The 20,525-nt window shown below is 40.1% G+C and overlaps 1 protein-coding gene across 5 annotated transcripts in view; it reads right to left on the bottom strand.

The window, feature by feature from the left end:
• The window catches only part of atl2 (atlastin GTPase 2), a 107,908-nt gene that overhangs the window by 57,522 nt on the left and 29,861 nt on the right, over window positions 1-20,525 (bottom strand). For all 5 annotated transcript variants that reach the window (XM_072581292.1, XM_072581289.1, XM_072581290.1 and 2 more), the window contains exon 2: window positions 17,226-17,473. In XM_072581292.1, coding sequence (XP_072437393.1) covers window positions 17,226-17,473 — 248 coding nt within the window. The remainder of the gene's footprint in view (window positions 1-17,225; window positions 17,474-20,525) is intronic.

Raw genomic sequence — 20,525 nt, 5'->3', positions numbered from 1 at the left:
TATCTCATCCAAATCACTGATATAGTTGAGTGGGCTCAGGACTTTCATTTCCACCGATTGGTGCAACTGTTTTTGATCAAGGGCAGGGGGTAAAAAAAAAAGGTGGACACATGGCAGACTTTTACTGAGCTCTGTCTGCTTGATGCACAGAATTCTTATCCTGTGATATCAGCTTGCCTTCACTGGCACTGGCAACAAGACTCAAGGAGAGAGATTCCTTAGAATGATTGTGGAGTGGAGTGCTTCTAGAGAATGTTCAGAAAAGGCACTGTGATGTGGACCTCACATGTACTGATTACAATAAGTGCACTGAATATTTAGTCTTCTGTCACCAGCTATTTTGGAGAAGTTGGTGAAACTTATGGCAGTACTCAAAAAGGAAATACCCATAAGTCAGAGGGAGAGGTTGTTGTTTCAGATATATTTTCAGTTACACATTTCTGTGTCGTCCTTGAATGGGAATAGTTACATAGAGCAGTACTTCTGAGAGGAAAGAATACAGAAGTTACATTACCTTCAAGTCAGTTACTCTGAACTTTGTACTAGAGGAAGGGATTTGAGAAAGGGTATTGTACAAGGGATACTGCTAGGTACTGTACAACTGATGGTTTAAAAGCTTGTGTTTATGGTTATTGTACCTTTAAAACTGATTTTGTGCTATAAGCAGACAGATTGAAAGTAAAATAGAATAAACCATAGAATATGCTTAATAAATTTCCTTTTATTAAAATTAAATTGCAACATGATGTGTTTCATCTCGGCGAGACCCCATCTTTTTAAACCCAAATCATGATATATCCATCTGGATTTCAATCTGGGATCTGATGCCCAGTAATAACATCAGCTAAATCATAGCACATTATAAACCAAATGTTGCTATGGGCAGTGAAATGTAGTCCAATTGGTGGCTTTGTATGCTCACTTAACCCACCGCTGTTCAGAGTTCCAAGATTTTGACCCAGAGTGACAAAATTGCAATATAGCTCCAAGTCAGGACTGTGTGCAGATTTGAGGTGAACTTGAAGACTGTGGTGTTCTCATACATCCACTGTACTGGTCTTAAGTGGTTTTGGAAGGTAATACTCTGGGGGGCATGGCGAAATGTTGCAATGCATCTTGCACAGAGTGCACACTATTGCCGCTGTGCTTTGACAATGAAGGGAGTGAACAGTTGAGGTAGCTGGTAGGTGAAAATAGTTCTTAATTTTCACCAAAACATCTTCAAATTTTAAAAAAAGAGTTTCTCCGGCACTTTGTTTTTGTTTCAGATAGCCAGCATCCAGTCTTGAGGATTATTTTCCTCTCCAATTTTACACTTTACAATCAAACCTTCCCTTAATACTTCAGCTGTTTAAAATAAAATAATCTCAATTATGAGATAACCAAATTTGGTAATCAATCTGTACTATCAAATATTTTCATGCAATCACATACATTGCCAATTGTCAATGGCAGCTGATATTCCTTCCCCTCTGTACATAATTGCTCTTCAACTCAATTCAGGTATTGATTGACTGCGTTGCCAAAGGAGTAATGCTTGCTAACTAAACCTTGAAAATTTCACTGGTTTATGTTGAAGGTAGGATCTGAGTGCTTATTGACAATCAGGTACTTTGTTCAGCAGAAAAAGCCAGTGAATAAGACTGCACTGCTAGTTTGTATATAGACCAAGTTACTCATTCACCTCAGATGTGTCACAAAGTCACTGATGCATGCTGTTTATCAGCTGGGATTTGGGAACAGACACAAAGGCAATAAGCCTGAGTAGGTTATTTTTAAAACTGATTTCCATCAAGTTAGGCAACAATTACATTAAAGTGTCTCATGATTGTTGTACTGTAATAAAAATGCAAAGATGCAAATAAAGGCAAGTGATGATGTATTACAACATTTACTTAGAGATCAGTACCTGCCTGAAATGCAATGGAAAATGGGCATGCATTATTGTAGGTAAAAACAAGGACTGCAGATGCTGGAAACCAGAGTCTCAATTAGAATGGTGCTGGAAAAGCACAGCAGGTCAGGCAGCATCCGAGGAGCAGGAAAATCGACATTTCGAGCAAAAGCCTTTCATCAGGAATATGCATTATTGTAGCCATCTAACAAGAACGCATGTGCAGAGTTGAGAAAGCATGAGAATGGCACTAAGCAAGTTGCTCTTTCAAACAGCTTTTTCAGACAGGACGAGCTGAATGTCCCCCTCCTGCACTATAACAATAGAGATTCTGTTTCTATCAACCTGAAAGGTCCAGCAAGTTCACCTTGAGTTCACAGTCTGTGCATAGGAAACTAGAAGCCCAAGAACAAGAGTACTGTAAATGGAAGTAATTTATTATAAAAAAGTGAACTGACTTGATGTCTTCATTAACCAATTGCTACCAAGGAACAATAGAGACTGTAAAAATAAGATCTAATTTTTCACAATATTAGTTTTTATTGCTTTTAGATGCAAAAGCAGTACTATCTTCAACTAGAAATTCAAAAACACGCCCTGCAGAATTCAACTACTACAAAGTGCATGAGGAAAGAAATTCATGGACTATTCAACAGTTCAAATCAAGTCACATTTAAGAAAAAAAATCAAAATCAGATGGGAGGTAAATGTAAAGATTTTATTTATTGATTCAATATGCAAAAGTTCACTTTTGTTTTGAAAATAGAATTTAACTTATCTTTAGCCATTGTGTTATTGCTCACAATTACAGCAAACTGCTACACAAACTAGAGTTCTGTTGAGTTTAAAAAATAAAATCCATGCTTCAGTACATAAAAGTGCAGCAAACCATCTTAACCGGCACCTTCGATAAATGGACAATAGGCATATATCCAAATACAGGAAGTCTACTTATTGTCACAATCCTCACGACGTCAGAGTAGTCATTTACGAGTGAGAAGGTGCTCTTCTGACAAGTTCTGTGTCAGGCAACATTTCATTTAAAATGATTTACAGTAAATAAAGTACACAGCGATGTGTATACCCCCGCATTACGTTTCTAGTGTTTTTCCAGTGATCATTCAGTATATTTGATTAATCAGCATACTCTTGGCTCCATAGGTGCAGATTAATAAAATTTTTGCTGTATATAGTATAGACAGGAAAGACAACTCTGGGTCAAGTTCATTTACCTGCGTTCAAAGAGGACGCTACCCAAACTGGTAGAACCTTCATTGAGTTCAAGTTTTACAGCTGCTGAAAATCTGAAAAACAGAATCTGATGGAAGTACTCATTGGGCATAGCAGTTTGGATGAGGGAGGTGAAAATGTTGTAAAGATCGGCAAATTTTAAAGGAAGGCTTTTCTTTAAAAGGGGTGGGTGAGCATGTGAAGAAACAATAGGGAAAGGCATACAGGATGGAATGCAAAAAAGATTATTAATGATGAAAGTAATCAAGGTGCAGGGAAAAATATGCTGATTACCAGATAAAAACAAGTGGGTCTGGATGCAATGAGAAAAGCTAGAACAGCAGCCATTTAAAAAAGGGCAGAGTTCAGAAGCTGTAATGTGCCTAATTAAAAGAGGAAAGTACAGCACCACAGGTTTCATTGGAAGTGTAAGGAAGAAGGTTGAGAACATGCCATGTTTCTTGGTTCCAAATATTCCCTCCTTTCCAGTGAAGAATGCATGGCATGGGTTCCAATGTTTTCCAGTTTTGATAGAAGATCAAACGATAATTGTTCCTCTCTCTACAAATGTCTGACCTGCTCAGTTTTTCCTCTTAAAAAAATGTTCCATTTTATTTTATTCCCCCATCTCCCCAAAACAGACAGATAACATTATGTTAGGAATGATTTCAAAGTTTGTCCTTTCAGTTCAGAAATAAGTCAGAGACCAGATTAGGATGCCCTGATTTACATGTGTTTCTGAATAATCACACTGTACCTTAGGACCAGAGTCTGAGTCAGAAACTATGTACAAGTCAATGATATTTACCCAAAAGGTTCCTTATTTAACTTGCCCATGGAGTAGAATCCCAATCACTCACCTCACCTTTTCACATTCAATCACTGAAATATTTAGGCCAGGATTTAAGATTTAACATATGATAGCTAATGCTTCCATTTGGATCTCTGAAATGGACTTTAACATTTAGTTTTTAGGACACTGCATTAAAATTTCAGCCATAAAGTTTTCTGACTGACAGCATCAGACACTGATCAGGACCTTTGGACCACGTGTTTAATCAAAAAATATAAACATGCCAAGTTTACAGGATTCTAAGCACCTATACCCCTGCTGCACAGCTTTTGTCGAGAAAACAAAGTATGAAGTAATAACTTCAAATAGGACAAAGAACGTTCATGTTAGCACATCTTATGATGTGATTCACAATAATTTGCATACACCTTTTCCTTATAAAGGCTGTGCACCATTTTGTCATCTGACATTATGCTGATGTGATAATTTTTTCAAGGTATAAAATTACTAGTTCAGTAAATGTAGTTGCAGGTGCAAGGGTGAAGACAATTAAAAGGCCACAACGAAGTGGCTCTAGTAGTGTCCCTAGATGTTTTCTTGTTCACTCATACACTCAGGGAAAGAAACAAAAAAAAGGAAAAAGAACTGCAGTGCATTAAAACTGAATTGCAACTGTCAGATTACAACTAAGAGGCAGAGAAGCAGAAAGTAGAAAAGTGGAGTAAGTAGAAAAATAAAAAAGGTAAAGAAGTGGAGTGCCCTCAGGACCATTGCTAGTGCCTCATACTTGCCACTTTGAAGGCAGCACATGTTTGCTGACAAATTAAAAAGTGAAGGGAAAAGCAAGCTCAAGTAGTAAAGCTGTTGGAAACAGGCAGTTTAAGAATGAACAATAATATAATAGGTGAATCAAGGAGAGTATCCTCTTTGAAAATTACAATCCTGAAAAATAATTCCTTTAAATAATAACTTGGGGCAGCACAGTGGATCAGTGGTTAGCTCTGCTGCCTCACAGCGCCAGGCACCCGGATTAGATTCCAGCCTCAGGTAACTGTGCCTGGAGTTTGCACGTTCTCTCAGTGTCTGAGGGTTTTCTCCACAATCCAAAGATGTGCAGGTTATGTGAATTGGCCATACTAAATTGCCCATAGTGTTAGGTGCATTAGTCAGGGTAGGGGAATGGGTGGCTACTCTTCAGAGGGTCGATGTGGATTTGTTGGGCTGAAGGGCCTGTTTCCATACTGTAGGGAATCCAATCTAATTTAGATGAAACAATTTTAACTGAAGCATGGTTTCCTGTGAAATTCAATGTTAAAGCTAAGTTCGGTTCCCAAAAGCAATTTTTGTCCAGAAAAGCAAATGTAAGCATTGTAAAACCATTCTACATACAGCATGTATTCATGTATGGAAAACTTCAGAGAAAGCAGGCCTTCTGCTTGTAAAGTTTTTTTTTAAAAAAAGATAGTACAGTACTAATTCCTCAGCTAATATATCAGTGGTACAGTTTAAAAAATGGTTTCTCAGCTACACTAAGCTCACATGGATGCATAGAGAAATAAAAAGACAAAGTTTATATCCAAGTTTATATCACAGCTCAGTTATTTTTTAAAAATTGATTGCGAATAAAGGTCAAACAGTCCCAACTCTAGCAGAATCAAAAGGCCTTGCTGCTGACAAGTGCCATGAGGCAACAAGTAGTAAAAAGGATGTTAACAATGAAAGGACAAAGGAAATAAAGCACCAATTTTAAAGTGAGAAGCAACTACAAGGTAAAAAAATAGTTTTAAGTGAGCTTACTTTAACAATTTAAAAATGGACTCCCTGTAAAATGCTGTATATGCAAGAAAGGTTTTTAATTTTCTATTCTTACTAAATGAGTGCAAGTTTTTTTAAATGGTGAAAAACATTTGAATACTGGTGTTCAGAGACAGACATTCATAAAAGAATGAAACAGGAAGTAGTATAAATTCCAAGACTTTAAATGAATGGCAGAGCAGGCTCAAAGGCCATTATGTTCTACCCATGTTATAATTTTACATGGATGTTGGTGGTCAGTAAACTATGCAGTCAAGTGTAGCTAACTAAGGTAGCATATTAAGTGCCAGCATGAACAATGGTCTAAATCTTGACTACCATTTTTTTTAAACAAATGACTTTAAAATAAACAATAGTTAGTGAACAGGGCAAAATTGAAGGGCATGTTTTGCTTTTTAAAACCTTTTTAACATTTGAATGACAATTAGCTGTACTTGTGGAAACCTTTTAAAATGTTGTGATCAAATACCCTCGTCAAAATGTATATTTGCATGCATTAAAATAGTTTTGTTGGACAGAACCTCTTTAAAAGTATCTCAGTTTGGCTTTTAATTATTGGTATTTCAGCATTACAATTTTTAAGATATTGCATTTTTGACTAAAATGTATAAAAGGATGGTACTTCAAAATGATTTGTCCTGCACAGCCACACTGAACTATCTTAAAAATATATCCAGTTGAGTGGCTCTATTATTTTATAACTAATACAATTGTGGTAGCAAATCCCTAAACCTCTTAAATGGTGGCACATTACGTAAATCAGTTTGCACAGCTCAGCCCTTCAGTGTCTAAAACCTAATGTTCCTGAGCAGCACAAGGCAAATCTAAATCAAAGATTCCTCTGAAACAATATTATATTGTAAGTAAGTCAATACACCAACATTTCAAGAATCAAATAGTTTATTCGACTGGTTGATGTATCATTCTGTTTTTGTTGTGGTTCTGTTCGCCAAGCTGGGAATGTGTGTTGCAGACGTTTCGTCCCCTGTCTAGGTGACATCCTCAGTGCTTGGGAGCCTCCTGTGAAGCGCTTCTGTGATCTTTCCTCCAGCATTTGTAGTGGTTTGAATCTGCCGCTTCCGGTTGTCAGTTCCAGCTGTCCGTTGCAGTGGCCGGTATATTGGGTGCAGGTCGATGTGCTTATTGATTGAATCTGTGGATGAGTGCCATGCCTCTAGGAATTTCCTGGCTGTTCGGTTTGGCTTGTCCTATAATAGTAGTGTTGTCCCAGTCGGATTCAACATACCGGCCACTGCAACAGACAGCTGGAACTGACAACCGGAAGCGGCAGATTCAAGCCACTATAAATGCTGGAGGAAAGATCACAGAAGCGCTTCACAGGAGGCTCCCAAGCACTGAGGATGTCACCTAGACAGGGGACGAAACGTCTGCAACACAAATTCCCAGCTCGGCGAACAGAACCACAATAACAAGCACCCGAGCTACAAATCTTTTCACAAACTTTGATCATTCTGTTTTGATACAAGAGTCATGGCTCACAAACAGATTTTAAGCAGAAAGAAAAACTAAACCAGTATCTGACTGGCTCAGGTACAGAACTAGTGATTACTGTCTATCCTAAATCAGAAGAAAATCAACATTCATATCTCCTTGGGTATTCTTGTGGTGTCCCAAACATTCATTTGAAACAATTTGTCATTTTGATTAGTTTAGCTTCATGATACACGTAACTATAAATGTTTAAAAAACACATGAAATTTAATGTTACACACTTCACTTAAGCATACTAAAGGTCAAGCCACTATTACCAAAAACAAAGTTAAAATATATTTAATTGTCAAAAAAAGCATGAAACATTGACTATTTATTACAAATAGGTTTTTCTCAAGTACAGAAACAGTAATGACCTATCAACATAGCTACTTGTCAAAACTAAGCTCTTTATAAACACATTCTCTACACAGAGGCAAAAAGGTGGGTGTCATAGTCAGGGGGAAATACTGGGAAAGCTGTTCAGAGATCCCTCACTACAGGGCTTGCTGTGATAATTCCTTTGCTGATTAGAATGTTGCTTCTGGATCTTTTCTCCAGGTACACATTCACTTGCATACAGGAGACAGGGTGAATGATTCACACCTTTATATTAAAAAAAAGGTCTCTGACCTCCTTACAGTGCCACAGATTACAGTAACTGATGAGGGAAAACAAACTGGTTTCCTGCAAGCTTTAGATGTTTTTACTGGAGGGATAAAGAAATTGACAGTTCCTGGCTTTTGAGGTCCAACACTTTCTGCCTGAACATTCACACCCACAAGATGGCTCCCAAGCAGTTGAACAATCAAACAGCTGTGGGCAGACAGGAGGAATTGGTCAGATGCAACTGGTCACCACTCCACTCCACACCACAGTTACTTGCTGCCAAAATCTCCATTTGTGTACACACCCTCTGCTCCAGCTCATCTATAGTAATCTCCCCCAGTGGTCGTACAGTTGGCAGTTATTAATTTAACCTATTTCCTAATCAATCTGTTCAGAGATGTTATACACATCCCTGGAACAGCTAGATCTTGAAGAGGATAGGGATACTACCCCTTCCAACACCCTCACCCACTCCAACCGCCCACCCTTGCAACATACAATAGACAATAGGTGCAGGAATAGGCCATTCTGCCCTTCAAACCTGCACCACTATTCATTATGATCATGGCTGATCATCCTCAATCAGTATCCTGTTCCTGTCTTATCTCCATAACACTTGATTCCACTATCCTGGAGAGCTCTATCCAACTCTTTCTTAAACGAATCCAGAGACTGGGCCTCCACTGCCTTCTGGGGCGGAGCATTCCACACACACACACACACACACACACACACCAGTCTCTGGGTGAAGAAGTTTCTCCTCATCTGTCCTAAATGGCCTACCCCTTATTTTTAAGCTGTGTCCTCTGGTTTGGGACTCACCCATCAGTGGAAACATGTTTCCTGCCTCCAGAGTGTCCAATCCTTTAATACTCTTATATGTCTCAATCAGATCCCCTCTCAGTCTTCTAAACCCAAGGGTATACAAGCTCAGTCGCTCCAATCTTTCAACATAAGATAGTCCCACCATTTCAGGAGTTGACCTTGTGAACCTACTCGGCACTCCCTCAATAGCCAGAATGTCTTTCCTCAAATTTGGAGGCCAGAACTGCACACAATATTCCAGGTGTGGTCTCACCAGGGCCCTGTACAGCTGCAGAAGAACCTCTTTGCTTCTATACTCAATCCCTCTTGTTATGAAGGCCAGCATGCTATTAGCTTTCTTCACTACCTGCTGTACCTGCATGCTTGCCTTCATTGACTGGTGTACAAGAACACCCAGATCTCTCTGTACTGCCCCTTTACCTAACATGACTCCATTTAGGTAGTAATCTGCCTTCCTGTTCTTGCTACCAAAGTGGATAACCATACATTTATCCACATTAAACTGCATCTGCCATGCATCTGTCTACTCACCTAACCTGTCCAGGTCACCCTGTAATCTCCTAATATCCTCCTCACATTTCACCCTGCCACCCAGCTTTGTATCATCAGCAAATTTGCTAATGTTACTATTAATACCATCTTCTATATCATTAATATATATTGTAAAAAGCTGCAGTCCCAGCACTGATCCCTGCGGTACCCCACCGGTCACTGCCTGCCATTCCGAAAGGGAGCAGTTTATCACTACTTTGTTTCCTGTCAGCCACGAGCTGAAAATGTGTTGCTGGAAAAGCACAGCAGGTTAGGCAGCATCCAAGGAACAGGAGAATCAACGTTTCGGGCATAAGCCCTTCTTCAGGAATCCAACCAATTTTCAATCCAAGTCAGTACTTTGCCCCGATACCATGCGCCCTAAATTTGTTCACTTACCTCCTATGTAGGACTTTCTCAAAGGCTTTCTGAAAGTCCAGGTACACTACATCCACTGGATCTCCCTCCACTCAACCTCAATATTACCATCAAACCAGCAGACAGGGTGGGGAAAGAGAACCTCTGGCAGTTTGGCACACCAACCTCTACACTGCTGAAACTAGGCACCAACTCACATTCCTCCTACTGCCCCATCGACCATAACCTCACCTCCCATCAGCAAACGATCTCCCAGACCATCCAAAACCTCATCACCTGTGGGGACCTCCTATCCAGAGCCTCCAAACTCATTGCCCGCAACCCCGCACTGCCCAATACTACCTCCTACCGAAGATTTGCAAGCCTGACTTCCCTGGCCAACTGCTGTCGCAGCCTGCTCCTATCCCACTGAACTCATCCCTGCATACCTTGACGCCATCCTGTCTCCCTTAGTCCAGGAATTCACCACCTACGTTTGGGACACCACCCATGCCCATCACCACCTCAAAGAAAGACTTATCTTCACCATGGACATCCAGTCCCTGTACACATCTATCCACCATGACGAAGGCTTTCAAGCCCTCAGTTTCTTTCCTTTCACGCCATCCCAACAAGCACCCTTCCACTAACACCTTCACCCATTTGGCTGAACTGGTTCTCACCCTTAAATTCTCCTTCCAATACTCCCACTGCCTCCAAACCAAAGGGGTGGCCATGGGCAGCCACATGGGCTGCAGTTATGCCTGCCTCTTTGTCAGGTACATGAAACAATCCATCTCCCGCAGCTACACTGGCACCATCCCCCACCTTTTCCTTCACAACATCAACAACTATCGGCGCTACTTCATGCTCCCACAATAGTTCATCAACACCTTTCACCCTGACCGCAAATTCACCTGAACCATCTCGGACACCTCCCTCCCCTTCCTGGATCTCTCTATCTCCCAGCGACCAATTAACCACAGACATCTACTACAAACCCATGGACTCCCACAGCTACCTGGACTACACCTCTTCCCATCCTGCCTCCTGTAAAAACTCCATCCCTTATTCCCAATTCCGCTATCTCATCTGTTCCCAGGAGGACCAGTTCCACCAAAGAAAATGTCAGATGGCCTCATTCTTCGACGACTGCAATTACCCCTCCCATGTGTTTGACGATGCCCTCCAGCCCATTGTCTCCCTTGAACCCCATTACTCAATGCAACAAGAACAGATGCCCCCAGTCCTCACCTATCTCTGTACACATCACATCATCCTCTGCCACTTCCACCATCTGCAAACAGGTAAGGGATATATTTCCTTCTCCACTCCTATCAGCATTCCAGAAAGATCATCCCCACTATGACACGTTGTCAGATCAACACCCCCTCCAGCCCACTCCTGGCATTTTCCCCTGCCACCAAAGGGAGTACAAAACTTGCACCCAAACCTCCCCTCTCATCTCCATCTCAGGTCCCAAAGGATCCTTCCACACCCAACAAATTTATCTGCATCTCCACAAATGTCATCTAATGTATCCATTGCACCTGATGTGGGCTTCTCTACTCAGCACTGCCCTCTTAACCTATCCATTGTCTTTGCCATCTGTCCCACTCCACCCTATCACCTTCATCTACCCATTGCATTCTCAGCTCCTTCCCCCCCCTCCCATTTATCTCTTAGCACTCTGGCCCACAAGCTTCATTCCTGATGAAGGGTTTATGCCTGAAATGTCAATTCTCCTGCTCCTTGCAAGCTGCCTGAACTGCTTTGCTTTTCTAGTGCCAAACTCTCAACTCTGATCTCCAGAATTTGCAGTACTCACTTTCTCCTACTACCCTGTACCACAAGCAAGCTCCAAGGAGGGAAGGAAAGGAGTCCTATGCATTTGCTGAGAATCAAACCCAAGCCTGCCACATGGCAGGGTACCATTTTGCTACTGAACCACTAATGCAACCACCACAACAAATAGCAGTTTAAACATCATTGGCAAATGCATACCAAATGACACTTTGTGAAAGCAACACTTTGCACAATCTTTTGCTTCAAAAAGCATAATTTTCCCAATTCCTTACATAAATTAAAAACAGCCTTTATCGTAACCAACATTAAATAAAAATATTCAAGCTATCACATTTTTCTCAGTAATCAAATAACCATTGAATTTCAACTGTGATTGGGCATTTAAACTATGGGTGTAATGCTTCAAAGATTAGAATATTACTAATAATATTGATGTCATATAGTCTGGCTTAGAGTACTTCACATTCAAATCACTAAGAAAATCAAATACAAACCCAAGCTGTAAATATGCAAAGAGAAAACAAGTCATTTACATTTTTTCTTGTAATTAAAATTTTCACTACGTGCGAATATCAAACTGGTTACTGATCTTCATAAACTGGCTGTAAAATGCCATATAATAAGATTCATAAGTGCAGATTCCTGTTCTCAAGAACAACACAAAATCTGTCAATTTTGCATCCAATTTCTGACTCATCCTGCCATTACTCATTTTCAGTAAGTTCTCTTCCCACTTTGGGTTTCCATTTCTGGGGATAGGCTGTTTGCTAAGTTCACCAACTACATGGTCTCAAACTTTGTGTCCCATAATGCTCCAAGCCAATTCTCTTGGTTCTTCGGTCTGCTTTAGATCTATTCTGACAGACCTTCCACAACAGCTCCTTGATAGATCTTCCCATCCTCAACTGAGGAATGTACTCCTCCCCATTCAAAATACTCATTCCAGGTGAAGCAGCAATTTACTCATGCAACTTATGCTATGGTGTATTGTATTCACCACACACAATGCATTCTCTACTTTCAGGAGAACCAAATACAGATTGGGAGACCATTTGACAGAACATTTCAGCTTGCAAACGCAAGTTTCTGGTTGCGTGCCACATTGATGCAGCACCCAGGTCACACTCATACTTCTGTACTCTGCCTGCTGCAGTGTCCCAGTAATGCTCATTTTAAACTCTAGGAACGCCCCATAACCTTCAAATTAGGAACTTCACAGCCCTTTGGACTCTGGACAGTTAACAGTTACAGACCATGATATTTATCCTGCACTTTTGATTTTATTTGCCACATGCTGTGCTTTTGCAGAGTTGCTATTAGCCTGACAATTATTAGCCTGACTTTAGACAAATGCTTTCTCTTTTCCACAACCATCGTCACCACTTTGTTATTTGTTTCATGACATTTTTGCCATTTCATTTCTCATTCTTCACCCAATCCCAGATCTTCTCTCTCCCCATTCCTGGCATCATAAAAATCAATACATTTGTGCTGTTATTTAGTTCTTTAAGTTGCATTCAACCAGATACACAAACAGGGACCCCCCTTCTAGGTTGCTAAATTTAGTGTTTTCTGCATTTTTAAAATTTGATTTCCAAAATGCAGTATCTTGTTTTATTAAATAAAACATTTGAACTTTATATGATACCTTTTCACATTCCTATGCCAAAGCACCTTACAATCAATTAAATACTTCTTGAGTGTAGTCTCTATAACAGAAAATACAGTAACAAATTTCTACATGTCCCCACAATAGCAAGGTGATAACCAAATAATCTGTTTCTGTTGAAGGATAAGGGATACACACCCCAAATGCTCTTCAAAAAGAAATCATGGCCACCTGATAGGGCACAAAGGACCCCCATTTAATGTCTCATCTGACAAAAGCACCTTCTACACAAATTTTAGTGTCAGGGCATTTATGCACAAATCCTGGAATTATCTTGAACCCAAAAACTTCAGACTCCAGTTGGACTTCTAAGACATAGTCAGCATTTATTAAATTTGTCAAGAAATATTTACAGGTATGGTGAAATTTGCCAAACTTTGCTGAAGCGAGGAGTGAAATAGAAAGCAAAGAGAACATGCAGATGGTTCTATTCTTGAAATGTGCACTTTCAGGGAATAATTTATCTACTTGTTTCCTGTGCATCCTTGGTCATTTAACTGGAAGGCTTTCGGGATTTAATCTGTGCCTAGTTAGGGAACACTTACACTAATTCGCTTGGGAGGGCTCTTGTAGCATAGTGATAGTATCCCTCCCTACCTCTGGATCAGATGATCCAGGTTCAAGTTCCACATGCCCTAAGAAATTTGTCATAACATTTCTGACCAGATCAATTAGAAATAACAGACTAAAAACAAGAAAAGCTGGAGATCACAGGACAAACAATATTCATGGAGAGGGCAAACTAATGCTGAGTCTAGATGACTTTGTCAGAGCTGAAGTTGTGCATGCATGCATGCATAAGGGACGTGGATGGTATGTAGAGTGCTGGAAGATTAAAAAGGTGTTGATGGTGCAGATTAAGTGATTGGAATGAGAGATTAACAGAACAATGGTGTGTTTTACTGCCAGACTTAGAGACAAAAAAAAACTGCAAATGCTCGAATCCAAAGTAGACAAACAGGAGGCTGGAAGAATCAACAAGCCAGGCAGCATTAGGTAGTGAACAAACCAACGTTTCGGGTATGATCCTTCTTCAAGTCTTGTGGTGGGGGTAAGGGAATGCAGATTTTGAGGGGTGGGGCAAATGGTGAGGTAGTGATAGGGGAACACAATTAGAGGGTACAGCCTGGTTGATCAATAGGAGGAATGAATCCTTTGATAGTTGGAAGGAAGGGTTTGTCACAGGAATTGGGGTGGGGGTGGGATGGAAACAGAGATTATTTGATACTGGAGAACTCAAATGTTGAGTCTTCTGGGCTGTCGGCTGCCCAGACAGAAAATGAGGCGTTGCTCCCCAATCTGCAGTCTGATTCACTGTGGCAATGGAGGAGGTCATGTCAAAGAGAGAATGGGAAGTGGAATTGAAATGGGTGGTGACTTGAGGTCAGGTTGGCCCTTGTGGGCTCAGCAGAGATGTTTGGTAAAACATGCCCCTAGTTTATGTTCGGTCTCAAATGATGTAAAGACCACATCAGGAGCACCAGATACAGTAACCTAGGTTGGAAAAGAGGCAGGTGAACCTCAGTCTTACCTGGAAGGACAGTTTGGGGCCCTGGATGGAGGTGAACAGGGTTGCCAGCAGAGTTTGCATCTTTTACAATTGCAGGGGAAGGCACAGGGGATCTGGGGGTGGGGTGTTGGTGGGTAGAGTGGCACAAACCAAAGATTGGAGAAGGAAAGGGTACATGTGAAAGACAGACGATTGGAGAGAGAAAGATGATGTTCTTGGCGATGGGATATAGTTGGAGTTGGCAGAAGTGTTCAAGGATGATGTATTGGATGCTGAGACTGGCAGGGTAGAGGGTGAGGACAAGGAGGACTCTGTATTGCATTTGGAGAGGTGGTAGAGAGCAGTGCAGCAGCAAATGGAGGTGGTGCAGTGGAGGGCTGTCTGGATGACAGAGGAGTAGAAAAAGCACATTGTTCGAAATAGGTGGATATCTGGGATGCTTGGGATTGGAAAGCCTCTTCGATTTGAAAGCACAGACAGTTCCATTAGAGAGGTGGGGGCAGGGGGATGCATGGTGGCAGAGCATGTAATAAGTAACACTAAAGTGAAAAGGGAAAAAAAAGGGGGAAAAAAGGGGGAAAAAAAAGGAGTTGATTCACATTTTGAAGGTGCTGAACTCAATATTAAGTCCAGAAGGTTGTAAAGTGCCTAGTCTGAAGATGAGTGTTTTGCACTGTGATTCACTGGAACACTACAGCAAACAGAGGACAGACAAGTGGGCACACAAGCAAGACTCTATTAAAATGGCTGGCTATGGCAAGGTCAGGGTCACACTTGCACACCGATTGGAGACTTTCTGCAAAGCCATCGCCCAGCCTGGTTTGGTTTCTCTAATGTAGAGTAGGCCACATTGGGTGCAGCGAATACAATATTGGAAATGGTACAGGTGGAACAGACTATTTAAGCCCTTGGATAACAAAAAGTAGGTAAAGGGGCAGGTGTTGCACCTTCAGCAGTTATGTGGGAAGGCGATGTTGTATCAGTGGTCAATGAATGAATTAGGGTACCCTGGAAGGAACAATTCCTGCAAAATACGAACAGGAGGAGCGAGGGGAACATCTGTTTGGTGATGCTGGAGCTGTCTGAAATGGTGGAGAATGATCCACTAGAGGCTGGTGTGACGCAAAGTTGAGGCCAAGGGAGACCCAATCACACTGTTGAGGATGATAGGAAGGGACAAGGGCGGAAGCACAGGTGATAAGTAGGATGAGGTGGAGGGTACTGTCAACCACAGTGGATGGTTATGGAAGAAGTCATGTCGGCAGTGCTGTTTTAGACCGAATAACTTACAATAGCTTGAGAAATGAATGGCTAATCAAAAGCTCCTGAAAAAGGATTTTCAGCAACTGATCCAATGGAAGCAGACAGAGACTGGCTACAGAGTCTGACAGACTCCCAGTCAACTGTGATCCCCTCTGCAATCAAAAAACCCATTTGCAGTCACAATTAAGACTCGCAGTGATTGAGATCTGGACAAGGTGAGAGGCTATCCTAACTTATAAAAGTAATCACTGCAAAGAAAAAGGCAAGGAAGAACAAACATATTTGGTGAGCAAGTTCAAATAATTCAACCGTGCCCTTTTAATATTACAATTCTCCAAGTTTAAAATTGCAATGTCCAAATGCTCAAGACTTCTTTAGGTGCAGGGTAAGTGTAGGGGAATGGGTGTGGGTGGGTGCGCTTCGGCGGGTCGGTGTGGACTTGTTGGGCCGAAGGGCCTGTTTCCACGCTGTAAGTAATCTAATCTAATCTAAACGAGAGCCAAGAAACAAGTGTTCTCCAAGTAATGACAGCAAGTAAAACATTGAGGCAACCTGATTGCATAGAAATATAAACTAGGAGGAGTAAGTCATTCAGTCCTTCACGCCTGGTGTACCAACAGGATTGTGGTTTTTGTTTTCAATTCATTCATGGGACACGAGGACAGGAGGCCAATATTTTTGCCTGTCCCTAATTGCTTAGAGGGCAGTTAAAAGTCAACTACACAGCTGTAAATCTGAAGTCATATGTCGACCAGACCAAGTAAGGACTGCATATTTTTTTCCTCAAAAGGAAATTTGTGAATTAGATGGGTTTTTCCTGACAATCAACCTCTGTTTCAAGGTCATCTTTAGACTCAATTCCAGACCTTTTCATCTTAACTGAATTCAAATTTCACCATCTGTGGGATTTGAATACAGGTTCCCTAGAATAGGAGCAATAGAACTAAGCCCTCCCAGTTGGCTGATCATCCAACTCAGTACCTTGCTCCTGCTTTTCTCCACATGTATCCCTTTAGTCCCATGAACTCTATTGAATTTCTTCTTGAAAACAATGTGTTGGCCTCAACTGCTTTTCAGACACAGAATTAGAAGAAATTTTTCATCAGTCCTAAAAGCCTACCCTGTGTTTTAGACCGTAATGCCTGGTTCTGCACACTTTGGTCATTAATATCTTAACTGGTCTAGTCCTGTTAGAACTTTACAGGTTACAATAAGATCTCCTCATTCTCTAAACCCCAATGAAAATAATCCTAACCGATTCAGTCTCATTTAATAGGTCAGTCCAAACAATGCTTGAAAATGGCTAACTGATCAAAGCACTCCAGTGACAATCTCAATAACAACCGTTAAGTAAATGAAAATTCTTCAACATGCACATTCCAAAACAATTGAAGTCTCATGCAAAAGAAACTGACAGCATGTAATCTCTTACCTGATTGTACATGTAACGCAACATGAAGTCCAACAAAAAGGATTTGCCTTTACGAAATGCTCCTGCCACAGAGACAACCACAACATTCAAGTCCCGAACATGTTCTTGCAATAGAATTCGCTCCAAGGATTCTTCATCGAGATCAAAATGATGATTATCTTCATGTGCCAACACTATCTGTATTGGTCTTGCTTCTTTCATGGGTACATCATCTGAATTCATTGCAACCTCCTGCACACCATATTCATCTATTGAAAACCAAAATAATATATAATTTAGCCTATGCCAAAACAAAAATTACACACGCAATGAGATGTGATCTACTTTACCATGATAAGCTTTTTCTTTCCTAAAACAGAACCATGTCACAAAAATTGAAGCCAAACTGAAATCCACCGTACTCAGCTCACACCATGAATCAAACATTTTTATCTTCAAAATATTCCCTCGAATCCAAAACAGACAAACTTGTTCTACCCCTAAAAACCCTAGTCAGGCACAGTAATTAACGGTCATCAGACTGAAATGCAAAGTGATTCCTATTTAACTAGGATTTAAACAAAAAGGTTATGTATAAATTGTTCAGCTAATCAACTGTTAAAACAAAAATAATGCAACTGTGCTTATCTACAAGTTTCAAGGCATCTGTATCAGCAATTTACATGCCAACACAAGCTCAAAAACAAGGTCAAAGTCAATAACTTAATATCAGTACTAACCTACAAGTTGCTGATGAAATCAGGCAATTCACATTTCCTTCAGGATTACAATTTCCCTGCAAACTAAGCAGATATTTCTATTCTAGAGAAAAAAAAGTAACTTAGAAGAAATAGAATGAAGACTGGACACGAAGCAACTAACATTGTGCTCTATCCCTACTCTTTTTTTAAAAAATCCAGTTTCAATAAATATCTCTTTTGTTTTGGTACACAAAAATGGCAGAGGTAATTGTAAACCTCTTACACTTGTACAGGACTAAAGTACTTGGCTTCCCTGCTAGAAATACTCTAACCTCCGACCAATTTCTTCCAAAAGAACATCCACTCCAAAGGCAAAACATACACATTAAACAAGTTAACAATTTGCATAAATGCAAACATCATTTAAAATGAATCTTCAAAATATGCATTAGTTGTTGAATGCTTTTGTCTTCCTACAAGCTCAAAAGTACCAAAATCACAGATAAAATTCTGTACTTAAAAAAGGTTCAAGTAGAGAGATATTTTTACACTGATGCAAACAATTCAATTTCTTAGCCATGCTCATGTACATCAGCTGCACCAATTCTGATCTACGACTAAGTTATGTCAGAGCATCTTACTGTCACATGCAGCCTTCATTCTAATGACAAAAAGCCATTTAGTATTTTGCCAAAATTGTTAAGGCTCATGACCAAACCAGAACATTTTAAAATATGTTTCACACTAAGCACTCCCTGATGCACTGTTCACAATCTTTTAAACATTGTTAATCAATTAACTTCTAATTGCTTCCAGTTTTGGCATGGGTTCAACAATATCCAACTACAATAGGGCACGGTCTCTATTTATGCACAGGGCACTCTGAATCTGTCAGTGACTACTGATATTACTAAACTCAATATTAATACAATTAGCATAGGCAAGAATGGAACTTTAAATGGACAGAGGGGCATTGGCACCCAAGTGTGAGATTAGAGGAAGACTTCTTTGTAGTAAGAATCCAAGATAAGGATGCAAAGATTCTGAAGGTCAATCTTGGCTAATACATGTAGTGTGAAATGTCCAGAGAATTTTGAACAGCTAAAATTACTAATGAACATGTCTGACTGAAAAGGGTAGAAGGAAGAAAGAGAAATGAAATCTATAAAAAGGCAATAATATGCGTAAGCATATGCAACCATAGAAACAAAGGATACAATTATTGCACCAATACCACACTTCAAAAAGGAGAAAAACACTTGGACTTGCACATTGTACTTTATGAAAGTTTCAATTAGACTGTCCACAGTAGTCACTGGACCTTTAATCGGGCCTCAATGTCAATTCCTGGCTTTGAGCAAAACTCTGGCACCAGCCTGAAGTACTACATGTACAGATCTGCACTGATATATTGATGATTATAAATTAAAGCATTGAGTCACTAATTAGCATTGAAGTCAAGGATGAGGATCATTAATATCCAACAGCAGTTAGAAAGGAATGTAATTGATGTTTTTATGACTAAAATTCAAACATATGTTAATCCCAATTTATGCTGAATTTCACTTATTAAAAATTGCCTACAACCACATCAAAGTAGCAGGACTAACCTCTATGCTCAGTTCAATTCTATAAATTCATTAGAAGAATTTAAGCATAAAAAAAGGAGTCTGCTTACATAAACATTTAGGGTTTTTATTATGCTCGCAAGTACTGAAGAGGTGGCTAGAATGGACTTTATTTGCTATTTAACATGCTTCCCTAACCCTGGTGCTAAAATGAATTGACAATTTCAGTTCTAGACCCATTAATTTGCATTAGTGATCAAAGGAAGAGGCTGAGCAAACAGAAAATGTGGATTTTTAGAATAGAAAGAATAGAAAATACTCAGTAGGCCACGCTGCATCTAAGAACAGGAACTAAGTTTAAGGGCATTAACCCTTTCAGAACTGTTTCTATAGGTATTGCTATACCTGATGAGAATTTCCAGCATCTGCAGTATTTCACTTCTGCACTCTTAAATAGTAGATTTTTGCAGTAAGCACAAATGAGAAAGAGGGGTTGGGAAGCAACAAACTGCTCAGCTAAGTTGTTTGTAGAACATCAGCAATAAATACTTAAATGGCATATTTAAAATTCAAAAAAGGTCCAAAACAGGAAATGCTGAAAAACTTCCAGAAAGAATGAATGTCTAAGATTGATTTGCTTTCAATAGATCTGTTACAACAATATTTCAATGCTTTAAAAACACAAACTCAACTTCAAGGGCATTGGTGAAAATCAAGTCCCCAAATTCCATTCTGAAAGCATTAACATCTAACCTCAACACTGCAGTGTAAACAAGACTTTTCTTAAAGGCATTTTGCCCATAATTTAAAAACAAAATACTTATCTACTGAAGCAATGAATGATTCTGGGTAATTGAAGTTGGAGGACTGAAAGAAAATGTGGCTGGAAGAGCTGCTCCCTTGGAGGTATTTTAGGTGGTGGAGGTGGTTTCTTTGAATCCCAGGAACAGCGATTAGTGTTTCATAGTGTTGCACGGCGGTGGCGGCAGAGGAGGGGCCTAAACAGTGGCACTTTAAAGAGAAGTGACAAAAGGCAACAACCACATGGTCAG

Source organism: Chiloscyllium punctatum, chromosome 11 (assembly GCF_047496795.1).
Source record: "Chiloscyllium punctatum isolate Juve2018m chromosome 11, sChiPun1.3, whole genome shotgun sequence".
Taxonomy (NCBI): Eukaryota; Metazoa; Chordata; class Chondrichthyes; order Orectolobiformes; family Hemiscylliidae; genus Chiloscyllium; species Chiloscyllium punctatum.
This window is presented reverse-complemented; position numbering and strand designations above follow the sequence as displayed.